The 22,023-nt window shown below is 40.8% G+C and overlaps 1 protein-coding gene across 2 annotated transcripts in view; it reads left to right on the top strand.

Moving 5' to 3' along the window:
* The window catches only part of DCDC2 (doublecortin domain containing 2), a 94,390-nt gene that overhangs the window by 39,991 nt on the left and 32,376 nt on the right, over positions 1-22,023 (top strand). For both annotated transcript variants that reach the window (XM_090039481.1, XM_090039480.1), the window contains one exon: positions 629-818. In XM_090039481.1, the coding sequence (XP_089895607.1) occupies positions 629-818 (190 nt within the window). The remainder of the gene's footprint in view (positions 1-628; positions 819-22,023) is intronic.

The following is a 22,023-nucleotide window of genomic DNA, read 5'->3' as shown; positions in this document are numbered from 1 at the left end:
CATCTGCTTTTCATAAGTCCTATTTAACTATCACAAGTCTGAAAAATAGAAGCAAGAAGATGACATCCAGTACTGGTATGTGCAAAAAAAAGAATTAATCTCTTGTGCTGTTTTACCTTATTGGAAGAAGTAATACAAGCAAGTTTCAACTCCCGCCCGCTTCCCCCCCCCCAATTTAACTATGCATGGTGGGAATTTAAAATCATGTAAACAGATAGGAATATAAACTTATCATATTTATCATCTAGGGCAACATTTTCAGCTGGCATAGGTTAGTGAAGTTCCACTGGTTTCAGCCTGGAATCTATACTCTGTATTGCTATTGCTTGTTGGTTCAGGGCTCTCTAATGTGAATTTGAGAAATTGTAGTCATTAAAACAAAAGGACTGAACTATGACTATACTCTCTGTCTTCATTAAACAAAAATAATATCTATTTTTCTGAGCCATTGATAACTAGATGGCAAGATTGCTTTATTTAAAATGCCATCTAAAAATCCTGGTAGTAACTTAATATACCTGCTTCTGTGCTTTGATGCCTGTTAATACTGAAACTTAGGCAGTTTACTGTGAAACTTAAGAAAAATTGCCCTGTATTTACCTATGAAAACTATGAACCTTATTCTTAGGGGAATGATCGACAATCTAAATCTACTGTTGGATCCAGCGACACAGGAGAGATGGTGTCATCACCTCAGCCTCCAAAAAGAAAAGAAAAGAAAACACAGAACCAAGAGGAGAGCCATTCTTCTAAGAAAAACACAAAAGTGAAACAAAATGTAAGAGTAGCGACCTCAACTTATGCTCTCCAAGACAATGGTAAGTACTTGGGTGAAGTGTATCATACTGTAGCCACCTGAATGCGAAGGGCCAAACTGATCATGGATACACCAGTGAAAATTTGGATAGCACAATGGTGTGACACGTGGCCTTGTGCTGTCAAGTGAATTTGACTGTGACATTAATATACAAATCAAATTTTGAGTTACAATTGGCAGGTACATTCACAGTCTTAGCTCAATTTATAAAAGAAAGAAGAAGCTAGAATACGCTATACTTAACTTATAGCGTGTAACCTTTTATCTTTTGTGCTTTTGGTACAAACAAAAAAAAAAAAACAAATGCTGCCAAAACCTATTTTCTCTATTCTGTATTGCAAGCAAAAAGGAACATCATGTTCTCCCAGAGGATATGATAGTAGCCACCTGATGCAACACAATGACTAGATCCTCTAGAAGTAAAACAAATGCAAAACTCCAGTTAGTCAATAGTAGCAGGGACAAATCACTTTTGGACTTACTCAAGGCAGCTTCTGATTTCCTTCCTTGCTATGCCTTGGCAGCAATTCAGGAAATGAATAATAAATGTTCTCTCTGAGAAATTGTTTTCTTTTTATTATTCTGTGAGATGTTTCTATGCCTAGAAGAATATCCTCTTTATAAAGGTATGTTGCTGAATTGTTAGGCTTGCTATTTTTTCTTATCAGTAATAGTTCCAGAATGCTTAACAGACCAAATAATATCTGTCAGCAATGATAAATTACACTTTTTCACAGCTTTTGACATTCCATACACTGTCTTTTAAATGTACCATAATACTCAGCATACTGGATTCAGTGGTGCTTTTTGTATATCTGCACTTGTATAGGATTATGATTTATAAACTGTACTTTATGATTGAAGAGTAGATTTGAATATTGGCATTTAGAAATCAATTAACTCCTTTACTGTGAATCACTTCGTAATATAATCAGTGTTCCCTCTAAGCTGCATGCATGCATGGCTGCGCACAATAAAAAATCATGCCACGCAATAACTTTTTAATACTGTGTGCATAGTGGCATACTGACAGGAGGTTGGGGAGGGGGCGCAATAGGAGGCCATGGCCCCCTGGGCACCAGCTGGGGGGGGCATGCCCAGTGCTGTAGCAAGGGGGCACCAATGCTCCCCCCACTGCTGCCTTCTCGTCTGGCCGCTTGCCACCCGCCCCAACCTGGCCACAGGCTGCTGCAAGAGGTGCGGAGGGGCGGGCACACTGAGATACCCGCTCACTCCCAGCCAGGATTGCTTATGGATCACTAAACCTTAGAGGGAACATTGAATATAACCACGTCTTTCATAGTATGTCTGTAGAATTGTTGGTTTATTTTAGTTTTGAATTGGATGCCCTTGGATTATATTGCTGATATTAATATAGCTGGGCATAATTATGGGTGGTGCTCAAACTATGGTTCCTTCTATCTTAACTAATTATCTTATTATAGTGAAAGTAAGTGACAGTTCTGTTCTTCTTTTCCTTTTGAGACCATGACTATCCATTTACATAGCTTCCCTTTAAAATGATCTCGGTAGATCCCCATCTTATCAGGGTTTCTCTGGCAAGTGTTTTTCTTTTTTCTTGTGTGGGCTTTGCTGTCCATGTTTAAAGCCTCAAGGCTTTCTATTTAAAAGCAAGAAAGAGGGGGACTGCAAGTTCTTGATCTTAGAGGGGCCTTGGGGTTAGTATCTCAGGATCCTCTAACTCAAAGTCACCAAATCAGTCACCAACAACCAAGAAAAAAAAATCTGTCCACCACACAAGTTGTGGAGGGGTGCTTTGAGTCCACTGAAGGGTGCCTCACATCCAGAAAGGTTAACAACTGCTGTTTTAGAGAACAGGAGATAAGCAGAGAAATCATAGCTGGGTCATTGTCTTTCCATATCAGGTGTTGCTGTTTTTCTATGACTGTTGGGAGTCCCTTAAGTGCTCCAGGCAGCTGACTTCCTGCTGTTTCCACTCTGAATTCCCCCATCTGCTGAATTTTGCACAAATCAAAGAACTGAAGCTCCACCACACTGGTCCTAGCTGAAGGAGGCAAGGGATCTTCTGCTCTGTTTCCCTCTCTGCTCTACTTTCTTTAACCTCTCATATGGCAAGAAAGATCCAGGTGTGAAGACAGAAAAGGCTCAGGCTTTTTGGTGACAGGGATGTGGGAGGATGGAGATGTGCACTTCCCTGCAGCTGCTCAGGGAAACTGGAATCTACAAACTGAGCACAGGGAGCTGAGGAGGAGGAATCCAGGTGGTTAGCTCTGTGGCTGGGTGGTAGTGAAGGAAAATATGCTGTCCCTATGATTAACCTTTTGATCATGGTGCCCCTGCCAGATGGCTTTCCGGGCTCTTTCCTGACTGGGCAGAGACTACAGGGCACTTTGCGATGGTATAGTGGGCTTTAGAATGGTTTGTGGTCGCAAGCAACCTGTGGAGTGTACAATTCATGAGAAACATTTATAGGTACAAGTGACTTGCCAGCACTTTTCCAAATACAACTGATTCTGATTTCTTTTTTTCATGCTGAAGCTAAAGCTCAGATATTTAATTAAGAAATAATGACTTAATACATATTTTGATGAGACTATATAACTTGTTGGACCAAGGTGTCATTCAGCATTTAAATTTGAAGTCTTTCTAGTAATTGCTGTTGCTGTGACTTGGCTCAATACCATGAGATATTCAACACTGAAAAGATAATACAGCAGTGTTAACAAAGCAAACAATGTGTAGGGTCCCCATCCTGAAATCCCTGCACCCCAGTCAATTCCCACTGGCCCTCTTGGGTGGATCCTAGGACTGTCAAAACTATTCTTCTTGGTAGTGATCCAGGGAAAAAGGATACCATCCTCTACTAAGTCTTTGGGTGAGGAGTATTCAGAAGTGGCTGCATGGACTTTCAGTTTGTTTCACTGAATGCTCTGATGCTTCTTCAGCCAGATCATATGAAAACAGTTTGGGAAGTAGCTTCATGATAATTCTCCTCACAAGATTGTCACCTCTTGTATTTTAATGAAGGATGCATGCTTATTCCGTTTGATGGCCCATCATTCCCATTTTTCAGTTAAGCATAATCATTCTCTTTAGCTTTAGAAGACTCGAGCTAAATTTCATGTGTACCAGATTGTGATGTAGTCAAATCTTTTCCCCCCACTATGTTACTTGGTACTTTGCCCCATCCTTGAACTTTTCAGCTGTAAAGAGCAAAAAAGTAGAATGTTGTCATTTCTAGGTGTTAAGAGCCATCACTGACAGTAGATATAGCTGCTAATTATGATCCCAGACATATCATTCTGAGTAGCTGGTGGCAGGTACTTTTCTGGTCAGGAGATTTGTACTGTTAACTTTCAGAAAGTAGTACTTTTGCGATGGCCTTTTTCTAAATAAATAGTTTCCCTCTGCTCTGTGATGTCACTTGGACATTATACAGGACACTGAAGGGATTTTCCTCCTTTTGTGCTTTATACTTCCTCTGACTATAGTAGACATGAAACTGCCTAAATGACAGCTTTGAACACTTATATTTTTCTCTTGTCCACAGAATAGATACAGCAATGGCTGCAGTAACACAAGTTTTATTTCCTCACCTTACCAATGTGTTTTAAAATGTGCCTGGGTGAGCCTGTCTCTCTAAAAGACAGAGTAGTTCATACTGCATGCCTATGGATTTCCTAGATTCTCTGATGTGTAATAAGCTGCCAATTGTTTGTTGAACCCTTCTTATTTAGGAAGAGCTGATCTTGTTGGGGAAACATTTGAGGATTCTGCTGAGACTCTGGGGCAGGTGCCTCATCTCAGTTGTGGGCTAGATAGTCTTAAGATTAGCAGCAGCTGCAGAAGAAGGAGCAACTGTTGTTAGGGAGAAAACTACAACCAGACTTTATGGTGAATTTTTGACCCTCTGCTGTGTGTGTCTTGTTTCAAAGCAGGTGTGAAAAGGTATCTGGTCACATGCAGGTTTCAGAGGATGCTTCAGTGTCATCCAACAAAAAATAAAGAAAATATTTTCTTCATAACGCACAGAATCACGCTAGATGAGAATCTGTCAGCACCTAGAGATGATTAACTATACTACTGCAGCATAAATAAGCACTAGTGCATATGTTTAATTTAGTCTTGGTACTTCATTTTGCTTCAGGATGTCTGAATAAATCCAAGTGCTGCTTGCATGCACTGATGATACAAAGATGGAGTATTAAAATATATTTTTGATAAGTTAGAGTGATTGAATTAATCTGCCATGGTCATTTCAATCTGTTTTTAATTGTAAGTAGCAGAAAGCAAATATTCACTTGTAATCAGATTTAAAAAGGAATGTTTTCATATGTTCAACATCAGTTTTTCTTGAACATAAGAGTAACTTCCATGGATATAGGAATTCCTTGGATTTATGGATACATTTGTTTAGATTTGCCTTGTATTTGAACATCTTTATTTCTTACCAGAGGTGGGAAATCAGCTTTAAAAAAAAAAACCCATTCATGTGATGTAAATAAGTCTAGACTTTATTTATGTGTAGCTTACTGGTAGAAGGAGGCATAAAAACACTAATTGTTCTGGTTTTATACACACATTTGTTTTATATATGCACATCTGTTGAGTGATAACACATTATTCTAGTCTAACACTATATGCCATGTGATGTGCAAAGTCCCTTGCCATGTGATTGGTCTCTTTTCAAGGAAACGAATGACAAAACCTGAAAGCTTGCTAAGAAATTTTTTTCCAATTATTTTAAGTTGGTCTAATAAAAGATATCGGATTCACCCGAAGAATTTTGTCTGCCTATGTCCTTAGACCAACACAGCTACAACCTACACCCCTGTAACACTGTTCTTTAGAAATTCAAATGTGCTAAGAAATAAAAGTTTCTTCAAGTAAACTATAGCAGACTCTTATACTGTTCTCACACACATTTTCCCTACTATTCATTTGTGTATGTAATTCAGGCACATATTATGGCAATTACATGGAAACAAAGTGTAAGATTAGATAGTTTTCATCATAGCAGAATTGCAGCAGTAGTCAACTAGGCTAGGTTAACTAATACATTCATCAATATATTAATAATATACAGGGAAGAAGTGATGTTATAGAATTTTTAGGTGCTAAAGTTATTTGTGTTAGTCTTCTCCAAACAAGTTAGTAAGGATCTTCAGAAGAATGGCCAACATAAGTCAGCAGCACAGGAATGGGCACCACAGGACCAGTGAACAAGCTAGAAAACAGAGGAGTTTGAGTGGGAGAGAGCAGGAAGCTGTGATTATCTGGGGAGAGGGTTTGTGGGTGCTGGTGAGTGGGAAAGCCTGCCTGGATTGGACTTGGTGGTATAGCTTCAGTTTGGGAGTCATTTTGCAAGGTTGTTTGGAAGAATGTACAGAGGAGATCTCTCAGCTGTTAAGCCCAGCCTCTGACTGAGCTGAGCACAGTATGAACAAGGAGGTCAGCCTTCCCTAAGTAGACAGGCTAGGCTTGCCAGAAGTCAGTGACACAGAACAAGTGAATAGGCCAGCAGATAGGGCAGTTTGAATGGGCATCACCCCTCTTCTGAACCTGTGGCTGTACAGCTGGAGAACAAGTATGAAGCCTTGGCATTGGATAAGAAGTAGCCCACTCCAGTGGCAAGAGAGGCCAAGCCATGCTTGCCTAGGGGTGACAAGGATCATAATAAAGAAGGGACCTTGTATTTAGAAGAGACCTTAAAAGATCATCTAGTCCACCCTGCTGCTAAAGCCAGGATCATCCCTAACCAGACCATCCCAGGCAAGTGCCTGTCCAATCTGTTCCTGAAAATGTCCACTACTTGTCTGGATAGCATGTTCCAATGCTTGACTACCCTCATAGTCAGAAAGTTCCTCATAATATTCAGGCTAAATTTCCTCTGCTGTAGCTTAAGGCCACTGCTCCTAGTTCAGGCCCCTGTGGCCACAAAGAAAAAGCCCGTCTCCATCTTCTCTATAATCACCTTTCAGGTATTTGAAGACTGCTATCAAAACCTCTCTCAAGTCTTCCCTTCAGGTTAAATAATCCTTCCTCTTTCAACCTTTTCTCATAAAACTTGCTTCTCAGGCAACTAATAATTTCTGTAGTTCTGTGCTGGACTTTCTTCAATATGACCATATCTCTTCCCAGCTATCGATCTGCTTGGAGTAGCACATCAGGGTCAAAGAAGCCAAAGTCCTGCTGGCAACACCGCCTGTGCAGTCACATGTTGATCTCTAGGATGCATGTCTTCCTAGATGGGCCTTTACCCTTGACAAAAAGGATCAATGAAAATACCATTTGGGCCCCCATTCCCTTTACCCTTGTGCCCAGAACCATGTAGTCACTTTTGATCTGGTCAAGGTCAACCTTGGCAGTATCATTAGTGCTCACATGGATGAGGAGCCAGATGAATCTTGGCATCCTTTCCATGACTTTTCAGATGCGGAATCCTGGTAGGTAGCAGGCCTCTCAAGCTAATAGATCAGGCTGGCCTCTGTGCCCCACAGGGGGAAATCTCCAGCCAGCACCACCCATTGCTTCCTCTTGGCAGCAATGGTCTCAATCTTTTGTGTACAACTACAGACTGAGAAATGCCTTGCTAGGCTGCAGTACTGCAGAGAAGAACCTGGGGGTTATAGTAGACCATAATTTGAATATGAGCCAACAGTGTGTTCTTGTTGCCAAAAAAGCCAACAGCATACTGAGTTGTATTTTAACAGGAGGGTTACTTGCAAATCAAGGGAAGTGATTCTTCTGCTCTATTCAGCATTTCTCAAATGGAGTAAAGGGTCTAGTTGTAGACAGTTTGGAAGGTTGTGGACAATGCAACCCTTTTGAGCAAGGGACTGGATTGGAAAACCTCATGGAGTGCCTTCCAGCTCTACTTTCCTATGATCCTATGTTTAAGATGGAATTTTAAAGTTGATAAATGCAAAGTAATGCTGATTGGCAGGGAAAAAATGAATTGCTCGTATCTTTTACAATGTTCTGAATTAGCTGTATTGGCTTAGGAAAGTTATCTTGGCATCACTGTCACCAGTTTATTGGAAGCCTTCTCTCGCTGTGTGACAGATCAGTGGTCAGATCAGTCAATATGATATTAGGATGCACAAGGAGAAGTGTGGGGAACAATCTGAAAAAATATTGTATTATACAAATCAGTGGTATAACCTCACGTGGGATTCTCTGTGGGATACTGGCTATCCCAGATCAGAAAGAAGATTGCTGATGTAGAAATGTTCAAAGGAGGGGAAAAAATAGCAGGGGACTGGGATAGGGGAGAAAAACATATGAACAGAGTAAAACAACAGGATTGCCTAGAAAAGAGAAGACAGGGGAAAAAAAAACAAATGGTAGTGAGCAGATAGATCAGGCAATTCTGTTCTCCTTGTCTCAGACCACAAGGAAAAGAGGATTGCCAATCAAATAAAGATAGGGAGTTCAAATGTGATTTTAAAAAAGAAATACTTTCTATGTATAAACTGTATAACTAGATGGTGGAACACATTGCTACAGGATGGTAGCTAAACCAAGAGATTAACAAGATTCAAAGAAGATATCTAAAATATCCAGTATTAGTAATAGTAACCTGTGTGGGAAGTGCTTCAGAACTCATGATTTGAGGCAAAATCCAATTTCTGACTATTGGGGATTAGACTAAAATTCAGACAGGGTGCAGATTGCCCCAAGTCTTTCTCCGGTGAGGTTTTTACCACTTTTTAGATACCCAGTACTGACCACCGTCAGACCTAGGATGTTGGTCAAGATAAGCCATGGGCTTGTTCCAGCCTGGCAATTCCTATAGTCCTGTTTATACATTGATGTCCTAAACAAATATAGACTTTTATTTCAAAATAGATTTAATTGGGGATTTTAAGCTGCAGGGGGTGACATACTCATTTCTTTGTCAGCAAAAATGTAACAGTTTTCAAATGGCTGAGACAAAAGTGAATTCAGTTCCTTTTTTCCTAAGATCTCTAAAATTAGGCTTTTACTGCCTGCAGAGTAATAGCTTTCTTTTTTGCTATGTGAATGGAGTATTGGTCTAGTTTGCCAGAGAGAGATTTTTTCCTAATGCCTTTTTGTGCTTTTCATGCTGTGAAGCAGCTGATAGGTGTTCTCATGAAAGGTAAATTGTAGGAAATTCATATTTATAGGGATTCTGGCAGTAATCCTGGACAAGTTACATTTAAGTGTAGCATGTATTTATTAGTGAAGAATACTGGTAAATCGATAGTGTCTTTGAGGTTGGAATTGGGTACTGAAATGAAAAATAGCCTTTTCCCCCTCCTTTTAACTTGCCTCAAGTCAGTTATTTAACTTGTATTAATCTCCAGAGGTATTGCTACCAGAGTGGGAATTATAAATCAGTTTGAACATGTCATGAATCTCTAAATTTTATAAACGTGTACTTAGTCTCTTAGAGACAAAATGGGAATATTTTCTTTTCATAGATTCATAGATTGTTAGGGGCTGGAAAAGACCTCACAGATCATCAGGTCCAGTCCCACTACTCTAAGCAGGAAGACGACTGGGGTCAAGTGACCCCAGCGAGGTGACTGTCCAGTCTGCTCTTGAAAACCTCCAGGGTAGGTGACTGCACCACCTCTGGAGGGAGTTTATTCCACAGTCTGGGCACCCTGACTGTGAAGGAGTTTTTCCTGGTATTAAGCCTGAAGTGGCCTTCCAGGTGTTTGTGTTCATTGGTCCTGGTCTTCCTCGGGTGTGCCCTAGTGAACAGTTGTTCATCAAGCTCCTGATGCACTCCTCTGATATAACAGTTAGCCACTATCAAGTCCCCTCTCAACCTTCTCTTCTTTAGGCTAAAGAGTCCCAGGTCCCTCAGCCTTTCCTCGTATGGCTTGGCTTGCAAGTCCCTGATCATATGAGTGGCTCTTTTCTGGACCCTCTCAAGGTTTTGCACATCCTTATTGAAGTGCGGTGCCCAGAACTGGACACAGTACTCTAACTTTGGTCTCACCGGTGCTGAGTACAGCGGGAGTATCACTTCCTTAGTTTTATACAAGATGCATTGGTTGATGCATGCCAGCGTGTTTTTTTTTTTGTTTTTTTTTTTGTTTTTTTTTTTTTTGCCCTGCTGGCCACTGCATCTCACTGATGGCTCATATTCATGTGATGGACAATCATTACTCGTAGGTCCCTTTCAGCCATGGTGCAAGTAAAGCTGTCACCACCGAGTCTGGTGGTGATAGGATATAGGATTTTGTCCTGAGTTGAACTTCCAAATATACTGACTCAAATTCTCATTTATGTGTACTAGAAGAATTGGATGACACAGTGGTGGAAGATAGTGATATAAATTTCCACAGAGCTCCCATTCTCCTAGGCTATCTGGCCTCTGTTTCAGGCTCATTCCTTCACTTTTCCAAGACTGACCAAAGTGACCTAAGAGGAGCGTGGGGGCATATGCTCGGTATCCATCTTGTCTGCCTAATTGCTGAGCTTGGCTTCATGTAAGATGGGAGTCAGTGGGTGAGGCTCATTTTTCCATGACAGTACTGGGCTCAGTAGGAAAGTGGCATAAATATTGCCTTAAACTAATTTAGGAATGTCCACTCAAGGGAGGTGGATGGACTTAGCTAAATAATTTTCTGGTTCGATTTAAGGAAATCAATGTAGGTTTTGTGTGTGAAGATGTCAGCCCCATGCTTGCTTAATGGTAATTGTGTATGCTTAAAAGTTGTTCTAAATAATCCCAGTTCTTCATCCATATACATGCTTACTTTGGCCTTGTTGCATTCTAATGGTAAAAAAATTCCACTCCTGGAAATGATTCTGGGAGAGGGAGCAGTACAGACATTCAATCTGTATTCACCCTTCTCTCCTACTCCTTGTGCTTTCCCAAGATGGGGTTAATTCTGAGCTAGGGAAAACATAGGTTGCTTCAGTCCTCACATTCCCAGGGGACTCGAGCAGCATGGCAAAGCCCTGGTCTGATTCTGACACTGGGAACTCTGGAGTGAGAAATGGGTAGGGATTAGCTGGCAGCTGTTCCTATCCTCTCCTCCCAGCCTACAGAAGAGACAGGAAAAGCTGTCTCCCAGCCTGCTCTGGAACTAGGCCCCAGGAAGAGTAAAGCCAGGGTAAAGTGTGCAGGCATTCAGTCTCCTGGGAAAAACTCCCAGGAGTCAATTCTACTTTGTAGTAGGGTTATTTTTTTTCCCCAGAACTGCTATTTTTGCTCCAGGAGAGAAAGCTTGAATGTCTGCACACTTTTTTTGGTTTCTACCAGGAGAACAGTGAATCTCCCAGTAGAAACAGAAATCTGTTTGTGGCCTCTGTTTTCAATGAAAATAATCACATGCTTAAAGTTATGTGCGTACTTAGGAACTTGGAGGCTCAGGAGCTTTATATACTGTGTTTTTAGATATTAATCTTTATTCTAAATGTGTACATTATCATACAAACCACCTAGAAAGTATAGTACGTTCATTTGGTACTATTGAAGATTTAATGGCAATTTTCACCTATATGCTAGTCTCTGCACCATTATTAGTCAGTTTGGAAGAAACAGTTTATCTTTTATAGGATGTAATGTATAAACTCTACTCTTGGAATGAAACCTGTTAAATTTAGGAAAATATGTCATCCTTATACATGTGAATTGTTTGTGGTTACGTCTTTCACAGAGACTTTTTAGAGTATACATGAGTATGTATGTATGCTAGTATATTAAATGCAAATATTATGGGCCTAGTATACTTGAAATAAAACATAAGTCAAGGCATATAAAAGCTCTGGTTCCAGAAGCACTGTTAACTCAGGCGTATTGTATCTACATAGTGTCTCCTATTCTTGCTTTTCTGATTAAGCGTATAATTTAAATAAATTTCTGTTCACCATAAAATGTATATGCTAAAATACACTACATATACAATATAGTTGAGTTAAAAACCGTCTGTAGATGAATTAAGTTTAAATCACTGAAGAAATGGTTGCAAATCTTGTCATTTATTTAAAGATGCAAGTTCAATGCTCCATTAATGTATTAGATTTTTTTTGCATTTAGTTCCATTTTAAAATATTTATTTTTTAAAAAGCCTCTGCTTAGTTATGTTGGCAATTAAACATGCCTAACTAAACTATGAAGACCACACATCACTGAGAATGATTGGATATGGATGTGTGAAGAATTCACAATTCAGAAAGGAATGGCATAGTTTAGAGCCAGGTTCCCATTTTTGCAACTGCTATAATTTTCCTAGAGACAAAAAAAAAAAAAAGAAAAAAAGAAGAAAAAACATTATTTAACACGCACTGGTATTTGACAGCGCTTGCAGGATTATCTATAATTAAAATAGAAAATTCCAAAGTATATTTAGTTACCTTGGGCAATATACATATATTTTTAGCAGCACCATCTGCATTTGCAGAATGCATCAAAGATGTCAAGAGACCCTAAGTTGTGAGACTGCAACATTTCACACCCCTGAAAATTGACATTGGCACCCAAAGGGATGACAGGAGTCTCTCTGGGTTAAAATACATGAGGAATGTGGCTCAGGGGGCATCAAGGTAGGAGTCTCCTACAGACCGCTGGACCAGGAATTCACCAGGGAACTGGCTGAGGCATGGTTGTCATGGGAGACTTTAAGTACCCGCACATCTGATGGGAAGAGCACTCGGCCAAATCCGATTGGTCGCCAAGCTTCCTCATGTGCATGGACAAGCTCTACCTGACTCAAGAAGTCTATGGGCCGACAAGAGGTAAAGCATTGCTGGACCTGGTACTGGCTAAAGGGGATGACATAGTGACCTAAGAATTGATGGAAAGCTGGGTGATAGTGACCATGAGCTGATTACTTTTACTATCCATTGCAAAGCTGGCAAGTCGGTCAGCAATACAGAAGTCCTCAACTTCAGGAAAGCTGACTTTGACAAGCTCAGGAGGCTCACTGTCGAGGCCCTAAGGGACCATGACTCAACAGGAAGAAGAGTCCAAGAGGAGTGATTGCTCCTCAAGGGAGCGATCCTGACAGCACAAGGAATGGCCATCACATCTAAGAGGAGGGGTAGTAAAAGGGCACAGCAACCCCCTTGGCTCAGCAGGGAACTTGAGGACCTCCTACATCTCAAAAGAGAGACTTACAAAGGATGGAAGGCTCGAATTACCACCAAGGAGGAGTACTCAGCACTAGTCCATACCTGTAGGGAGTGGATTAGGAAAACCAAGGCTGCAACTGAGCTCCATCTGATTTCACATATCAAGGATAACAAAAAGTCTTTTTTCAGATATGTAGGGAGTCAGAAAAAAAAAGCAAGGGTAACATTGGATCCCTGCTGAACCAAATGAGACAGCTGGTAACTGATACCCAGGAAAAGGCCAATCTGCCTAATGGGTACTTCATGACAGTCTTTCATCAGTCCAAAGGGACTGCCCTGCCTGGCAAGACATGGGACGGCCGGGGCGAGGGTGTATACCCAGCATCGGTGTTGATCTAGTAAAGGATCACCTTGAGAGGCTGGACACCTTCAAGCCAGCTGGTCCTAACAGATTACACCATAGAGAACTCAAGGAGCTGGCAGGTGTCATAGCCCAACCATTGGCAAAAATATTCAAAACTCATGGTGCTTGGGTGAAGTATCTGAAGACTGGAAGAAGGCAAATGTAGTACTCATGTTCAAGAAAGGGCTTAAAGTAGATCCTGGGAATTATAGGCCAATCAGCTTGACCTCTATCCCTGGTAAGATTCTGGAGAAAATTATCAAAGAGACCCTTCTGGATAAAAGCTGGCTGATGGCAACATCCTGAGGGACAGCTATGGGTAAGTCCTGCCTGACCAATCTCATCTCCTTCTATGACCAGGTGACATCACTTGGACAAGGGAGAAGAGATTGACATCATATATCTAGACTCTGAAAAAGCCTTTGATCTGGTGTCCCGTGACCTCCTCAGGGAAAAATTGGCCAACTGTGGCCTCAGCTACACCAGTCTGGTGGCTGGGAAATTGGCTTTGAGGTCAGACCCAGAGAGTAGTGGTCAATGGTAGCGAATCGTTATGGCATTCCATGACCAGTGGTGACCCCCAAGGCACTGTCCATGGACCGGTTCTCTTCAACATCTTTATCAACTACGTGGACATTGTTGTCAGAAGTGCACTGGCTAAGTTCACTGATGACACTAAGCTTTGCAGCACAGAGTCCACACCTGAGGACAGGCTAGTGATCCAGGCTGACTTGGATAAACTTAGTAAGTGGGTGGTTACAAACCTGATGACATTCAAGACTGATAAGTGTAAGGTACTCCACCTCGGGGGGGGTGGGGGGGTGTTAGCGGGAACCCGCAGCATGCTTATAGGCTTGGCAGTGCTATGCTCGCTAGCACCACTGCTGAAAGGGACTTGGGGGTCGAACATAAGCCAGCAATGGAATGCCGCAGCTGGTAAAGCAAACAAAACTCTGGCTTGCATCCATAGATGCTTTTTCAGTAAATCTCAGGATGTCGTCCTCCCACTGTACTTGGCCTTGGTGAGGCCGTAGCTGGAGTTCTGCATCCAATTCTGGGCTCCACAATTCAAGAAGGATGTCAAGAGGCATGAGAAAGTCCAGAGGAGAGCCACGCGCATGATCAGAGGGCAAGAGAATAGGCCTTATGAAGAGAGGCTGAGAGCCATGGGACTCTTCAGCCTGGAAAAGCACAGGCTCAGGGGGGACCTGGTGGCTGCTTATAAGTATATAAGGGGTGCACACCAGGATCTGGGGGAACATCTGTTTGCCAGCACACCCCAAGGAAAAACAAGGACCAACAGTTATAAACTCCTCCAAGACCATTTTAGGCTGGACATAAGAAAAAATTTCTGTACTGTCCGAGCCCCCCAAGACCTGGAATAGACTCCTTGCAGAAGTGGTGCAGGCACCTAGTCTGGACTCATTCAAGAAATGTTTGGATGTTTATCTTGCTGGGATCCTTTGTCCCTAGCTGACAAAGAATCCTGGGAATCCTGGGGCAGGGGGCTGGACTTGATGATCTATGAAATCTGTAGCAGAAGGACATCCCTGCTCATTAGTGCTGTTATTACCCATACTGGGCATAAATAGAATTCAATTAGTCCCCTTTGGTGAACACTTAAAACTTTTAAATATAATTGTAAAGTTTTTGCAATAAAAATGTTCAGGAATCAAAATAACTAAAGAATAGACCGTGCTTATAGATTTACTATTAAACTTATCTGTTTTTTTAATTTCTTCCACTCACCTGCTTCATTCAGTTTTATTTGTTTCTCCTGTGCAATCCATAAAATGTTTTGATATCTTGTTAATGTACCATAGCCAGCAAAATTTGACACAGGGTTTATTTTAGTATTAAGCCAGTAAACTTCACCCTAAACTGTAATGTGAACATATTGGAGCATATTAAAATAGATGAAAAGGAAATGTTCCTTGGAAACGCTGGGATTTTCTCCCTGAGTTTAGCTACAATCTGGAATTTACTCTTCGCTATTTTGAGTGCATAAATGCCAAACTGTTTGAAAGTGGTTATTTCTTGAATTTAATCTATCAAGAATTATGTTCATATTATATTTAAAAGCTTAACCTCTGCCAGCACAGTTAAATTGCAAGTTAAGCCATGCATTATTTTTGTCTCTGCCTTTTTTCAAAATGAACAAACTCTAACACTACTCTTCCAGCTGCATATGTTCTACACCATCATAGCTACAGCATCACTGTTACATTACAAGCCCTAAACAGTTTTTCTCCAGTATGCTATACAAATAATCCACCCATGACACAGTCCTTTCAAATCAAGATAAAGAATTATTTATTTTATCACGTTTAAACTCGTTCATATACAACTTAAATATAGCACTGTTTAGGAAATATATGGTGAGCTAAAGCTGTTTTTCAGTTTTTCTTACTTATTGCGCATGCTACTAATGTTCTGATTGGATTCCAATTATGTTGCCAATATTACAACATAAGCAATATTGAATGTGTAATTCTGCAATATAAGTGAGGTTTGGAGCCTTAGATTATTGCTGCTATGCCTCAGCAGTAATTGGGATTATTAAACTGAAGCCAAAAGTGTATTTGACATCTTCTCAAGTCACATTTTTAACAGATGTTTTACAACGCTGTTTTCTTGGTTGACATCTGCTGTGCATACAGGACTTTAGGAGCTGAACAGCAGTATAGGAAGTTCAGAAGTTAGATACTTAGTACTTGCCAGGTAGGGATGTGTGAAAGGGGCTGTATTCAATTTGGATTCAGCCTGAATTGGGGGACAGTGATTCTATTTGTAGATTCCAATCACTGTCCTGATTCTATTTGGCCAAATCCAAATCTGAAGATTTGTTGCTGATTCAGGGAGTCAGTGATTTGGCTATAGGCACAGCTTTAAATGTTTTTTCTACATACCTTGAAGTACTAGGTGTGGCTCAAGAATGCTGAGATGGTGGGGCAGGTGGAGCATCCCACAGGAGCATGGGGGGCACCCCGGCATGCTTGGTGGTGGACGTGGAAGTCAGAAGTACTTGCCAGGTAGGGGTGTGTGAAACGGGCTATATTCAATTCAGATTCGGCTCAAATCTGGGGACAGTGATTTGATTCATAGACTTGGATCACTGCTTCCCCGCCCCCCGTGTCTCCCTGGCTCAGCATTTGGCCGTGGGAGGGACCCTGGGTACTCCCACAGACCCAGGAGGCACCAGTTGCCAAGCCAGCGGGCAGAGGGGGGACCCAGAAGTGGACCAAAAGTGCTTCTAGTCCACTTGCCAGTCTGCTGCTGAGCGCACTGGGGATTTTCCTGCACCCCCGTGGGATGCTCCATCTGCTCCACCATCTCAGTGTTCACGAACCTCCTGGTACCTTCAGGTATGTAGAAAAAACATTTAAAGCTGTGTCTGTCTGAATCATTGAATCTCTCTGAATCAAGTTGGAGGGTTCTGATTTGATTCAGAGGAATTAAAGGGTCTTCTGATTCAATTTGGATTTGGAGATTTGGCCACCAAATTCGGCCGAATCTCTGCTGAATCAAATCAGCGAATAAAGCATTGCACAGCCCTATTGCCATGTACTTTTACTTCCATTTGAATCTCCAAGGTCAGTTATGAATCTCCGAGGTCAGCACTAGTAGAGAATAGGTTCTAGATACCTGTGTATGCAGTTAGACCCTTAGCAGTGAGTTTTCAAAGTAGGGCAACACAATAGAAAGTCAATTATCTAGAATAATTAGTGTTGTCGTCATCATCTTGGGTAATCCATTTTTTTTTTTTTTTTTTTGGATAATCAAATACCACAGTATGAAGTACTGAAAACTATAATTACTGTATCGCACAGCAAATATTAAAAAGCCACAACAAATCGATGTACAGTAAAATCTCAAACACTAACAAATAACCATGTGTTGCTTATCTCACAGATGAGCAAACCAAACATGGGCTGATGGTTTTGTTAATATAAAACCTTCCAGTTAATTGACTTTTCAGATAAGCAACTTTTTACACTCTGCATCTAGAAGGCTGAGCATTTATTTTTCCACAATATTTCAAATCAGGTTTTGGTAAATAACAGCCTCTGTAGCCATAATTCATGGTGGTAGTTTGGAGCATTGTTGGCTGTGGAAGGCAATAAAGACCCTGTACATCACACAAAGGGAATATCATGTATATAATCAGTAGTTATGGCTCCGGTGTTGATTCCTGAAGCGCAGGTATTCTGGAAAATGGCCAGTTGTGAACTAGGGCATGAGTTTTCAACCTTTTTAAAGAAACATACCACTGGCAGCCAGATGCGGAGCGGGGTGGGGAGCGGGGAGGTGGGGCCTGGCCCCACGCATACCTGGCCCAGGCTAGCCCCGCACTGCAGGCACTTCCCTCAGGGTGGTGGCCCTGGCCCTTCCTCTCCCCTTCCCTGGCCTGCCGGGATCCTGGGCACTCATGCGCTGAAGGTGGGAACTGCTGGTCTCAACAGAACAGGCACCAGCCAGAGCCTCCGCTCAAGCGTGGTGCCTCCTTCTGCCTCTGCTTGCACCCAGCCAATCATGAACTGGCTGGGTTCAGCAGCCCGTGGAGCCATATATGCAACTGGCCATGGGAAAGCAGTTGATGGTGGTGATGGCATAGGGTGGTGGATGGCGGTGGTGACCACTGTGTGCAAGCTCTCCCCACATCACCCCCCCCACCCTGTGTCCAGCCGGCCGGGCGGCACCTTTGTGTCCTGCAGTGGGACACCGCTGCCTTTGCCCCCCCTGGCCCTGCTCCTGGGAGGTGGCAGCATGGGGTGGTGGGTGGTGACACCCTGTCCTGATGGAGCTGATTGATATAGGCTCAAGACTAACCCAAAGATTGCATCACATACTTTGCTCAGCCTCCAGCCCACAGATCTGGCTTCTGGAGCCATGTCATCTGGCCTGTGGGGCTCCCCCTAGGTCCAGAAATTTGGTGGCAGGGGAGCAGTAACAGCATTGAGTGCTTCTAGAGCCGTGGCAATTAAAGCTGCCATCATGCTTCTGCTGCCAAACTTCGGAACCCGTGGGGAGCTCCACATAGGCTGGATGATTGCATTGCATGCAGTTGTGCTGCAGCCAGATCCAGCATGTGGATTATGCCTAGTGCATAGGGTTGTGCAAGTATACTAGATTACACCTTTGGGCCAACCCCATGCTAGACTGGTTCTGCAGGCTAACTCTTTATGCAGAACTTGGGCTGTAGACTGGCCCTGCAATACTCATTCAGCCCTTGTGGCTGGAGAGATCGAGTATCACTGGTTTAGTATATCACTTAATATACTGTATTTTCTTGTATACAAAACAACCCAAAATAAAACATGCTCTTTATTTTTTGGGAGGGCAAAATGAAGAAAAAACGTTTTTTCCAGAGTTATGGGTACATAAAGCAGGGAAAGAGCCTAATCTTCAGCTGATTCATTCTTCCTTTTCTGCTTCACTAAAAGCTGAAACATTAGTTGCTTCTGAAGACTGGTCTCCATGTATGGATCTATGATTTTGAAAAGAGCCAAAGAGTTTATAGAGTTGTAAAATAGAAGAGAGACGAGGAGCAGCTAGCAGACTTCAAGATTTCCCTAAGAAAGGTTAACTAGATTAGAGGAACATCAAAACCATTAAAGAGGAGCTGTAATTTTTAACACCTGTGTAAAGGAGAACTTCCTCAGTTGCCTGAATACTAATGCCACTTCTGTTGCACTGTGGAACAGGAATCAAAGCAAGCTGCTTCTATTCTGGGCAGAATAGAAATTTCCTGCCTCAGACATGCATCCAGATTTTGGGTGTTTGGTTTTTAGGAAAATCCTCATGTGATATTTGAGTAAATAAGGTAATTTATCCTTTTTAATTATTCTCATTAATTTAATAACTGCTAAAAGGGGAGATTTCTGGAGGACAAATGAAAAATAGGTGCCCAAATTTGCAAGTACAACACTTAACCTATAGTTATGCATCTGTAAAGCTTCCCTTAGAGTACCTGTGTCTTTCTGCAATCTACTGTGTATGCTGGGGGGTTTTTTGTCTGTAAGTGATATTAAGATATTGGGCCCCTCTATAGAAAGGCTACATCTTGATAGTTAAGTTTTTCCTTTGCTTTTAAAAATCACTAATGGCTCTCACTGACCTACTATTATTTTCTTTTAAATTACTTGGGTTTAATTTTCAAACCACAAGCTGTGTAATTTTTTTTTACTATCATTGATCATAAAGCAGATGGCAGCTATTAAAAATAAGGTGTCACTGTGCTGTGATCATAAATTTGAAACTACTCAGTCTTGTATATCTGGCTTCAAAACTCTATATTCATTGGTAGATTTAAGAAGGCTGGTACAGTCAAACATGTTGTATTAGTGACAGATATTTCTTGTCAGTTTTGTTGAATACAGTGTCCAGTTTTTTCTCAAGATGTGAGCAATGTCTTCTAGCAGAGACATCAGTGAACTTTATTTTATGGGGATGGAGAGGTGGGTAAAACAATAGTTGTTGAAAAGTCAGATCTGGACAGTACTGTGTAGGAATATATTACATACAGTCATTACATTGTATATTTTTATAAACATTTCTCTTATGTCTAAATACATTTTGTATTCAATATACATGAAAAGGAACTGCATTAATACCAAAAGAATAAGAGCTTACCATAACATAAAAAAACGAGAGAATACTAACCATGCATTCAGAGTTAAAAATGCTCATGTTATCATCATATTTAGATGATCATTTTTATAAAAATATGTAGTTAAGGCAGTGACATGACTGCTTTACTGCCATATTAACCATGTATATAAAACTTTGCTGAAGAGAAAGAAGCAACACTGTAAAGAAAAACGCTTTTTTATTGTCAGTTGTTCGTGAGCGAGAAATCACAATTTTATTTGTGTTCAGGGATATCGCTGGACTTGGGGATTATTCCTTGAATAGTATGGGAGATAATGTTCTTGTTTCCTTCATGTGCTGTAATTGTTTTACATCAAAATGGTGAATCATCACAATTGTAAGACACTGAATATAGTTCCCCATGAACTAAGTAGTGCCCCTCACCTTACCACCTTCTGCTTCAGACGCAAGGCACATTTCTTTAGTTTTGCCTTCTTTAATATACATACATAATGACATTCACAAATAACAAACCATTTGTTAATTATGTTGCCTAATTCAGTAGAGGAAGGCAATATAGCATTACAATGATCAGTGCAGTATATGAATCAATAGAGAGCAGTTGTAATGCTGCACAGTATGTTTCATGCTGATTTAGCCATTAGACCCGATTTACACAAGGTACAACAGGGACCCACGTGAATGATTAATTTTAAAAATGATAAGAAATCAGATGGATTAAGACTAAACAGGACTGACTTTATCATTGCAAAGTACAAATGTCTTTAATGTTCCCTGTCACTTAAATAAGGGAATAAATTAGACATCTAGAAAAAGAGAGAGAATAAATGTGCTCAGAGTCCAGAGTACGTGGGAGAAGGGTAAAACCTCAAATATTGCGTGTCTTGTTTTGTAGCAGGTAAATGTAAGATAAGCTAGTTTACAGAATCAAAACACCTTTTCTTTCCTTGAGTACGTTGCCTGTTAGAAGAGGAGACTGCTTTATAAACAGTCAGCCTTCCTGGAAGCACCTTTTGCAGTTTACATTGAGATAGTTTAATGTCAGCAATCTATAATGGTGTGAAATTTTATTAGGAATTAAATACATTTTGAAACAAGGAATGAAATGCTTAAAAGCTTGATTCTAGCAGCAGGTGAAGAGAAGTATTTTTACAAAGAGTTTCTATACCCCCAATTTATTTTTAATTATATCACTTTTTGGTGACAGAACTAACAGACAGAACTAACCACCAAACCATGATTTTTCCTAATCAGTGGATCTTCTACAATAATGTGGAGAATTAATTTGAAAGAAAATGGAGTTGTAGACACATATACAAACTCTTGTGTCCACTCCATCCCTCGCAGCAATCCGTTCAATTTAATGAGCCACAGATTTTTCTTACGTTTTGTTTTTAATTTGATTTTGCATTTTTATGAGTCAGCCCTTGTAGTAAATCACATTGCATATTTTTTTTATGGTCACATTAACTTTCTTGCTTATAAACAGAACTTGCAGTTAATAAATGCCTCTGATTTCCATAAAATATGCAGGGCAGGCCATTATTACAATGATTTTTTTATCCCTGCTGCTAAACTTCAATCAGTTTCAAATTTGAAATGCATTAAATGACTATGTATAATGCTATGATTTGTGCTGTAATACATTTTTTATAGTTGGTGCTGGTTAGGACAGGAGGTTATATAAGAGGCATTAATTGCTTAAAATTATATAATTTATTTAAAATTATATATATATAGATTTTTTACAAGTTATTTGAATGTATAACACATTTACTATTTAATACAGCCATGTAATTTTCTTGTTTATCAAAGTGTACAAAAGGATTCCAGTCAGGTTAAGTGAAATACTGAAGTGCATTGATGAGGAAATGGTCTTTGCTCTTCAGCTGTACTGTTTCCTCAAATACTGATACACTGCTCAAGGGGGTCTTTCTACACAAAAATATGTCCCCCTACATTAAAGAGAAGAGCTGCAACACTATTGTGAACATCAACTTGTTTAGGCAGTAGAAAAAATATATTCAGATCACTGGTGTTGCTCAAAACATATTGGACAGCTAGGACGTGACCGAGATTCAGCTAGCAACTTTTCTGAGTTCCATGACTAATGCATACAAGTGATTTTTATTTCCTCCCATGTGGGTGCTTA

The sequence above is a fragment of the Crocodylus siamensis genome, chromosome 3 (assembly GCF_052110815.1).
Source record: "Crocodylus siamensis isolate JL-2025a chromosome 3, ASM5211081v1, whole genome shotgun sequence".
In the NCBI taxonomy this organism is placed as follows: domain Eukaryota; kingdom Metazoa; phylum Chordata; order Crocodylia; family Crocodylidae; genus Crocodylus; species Crocodylus siamensis.
The sequence above is the reverse complement of the archived record's forward strand: the minus strand, read 5'-3'. Positions and strand labels throughout refer to the sequence as shown.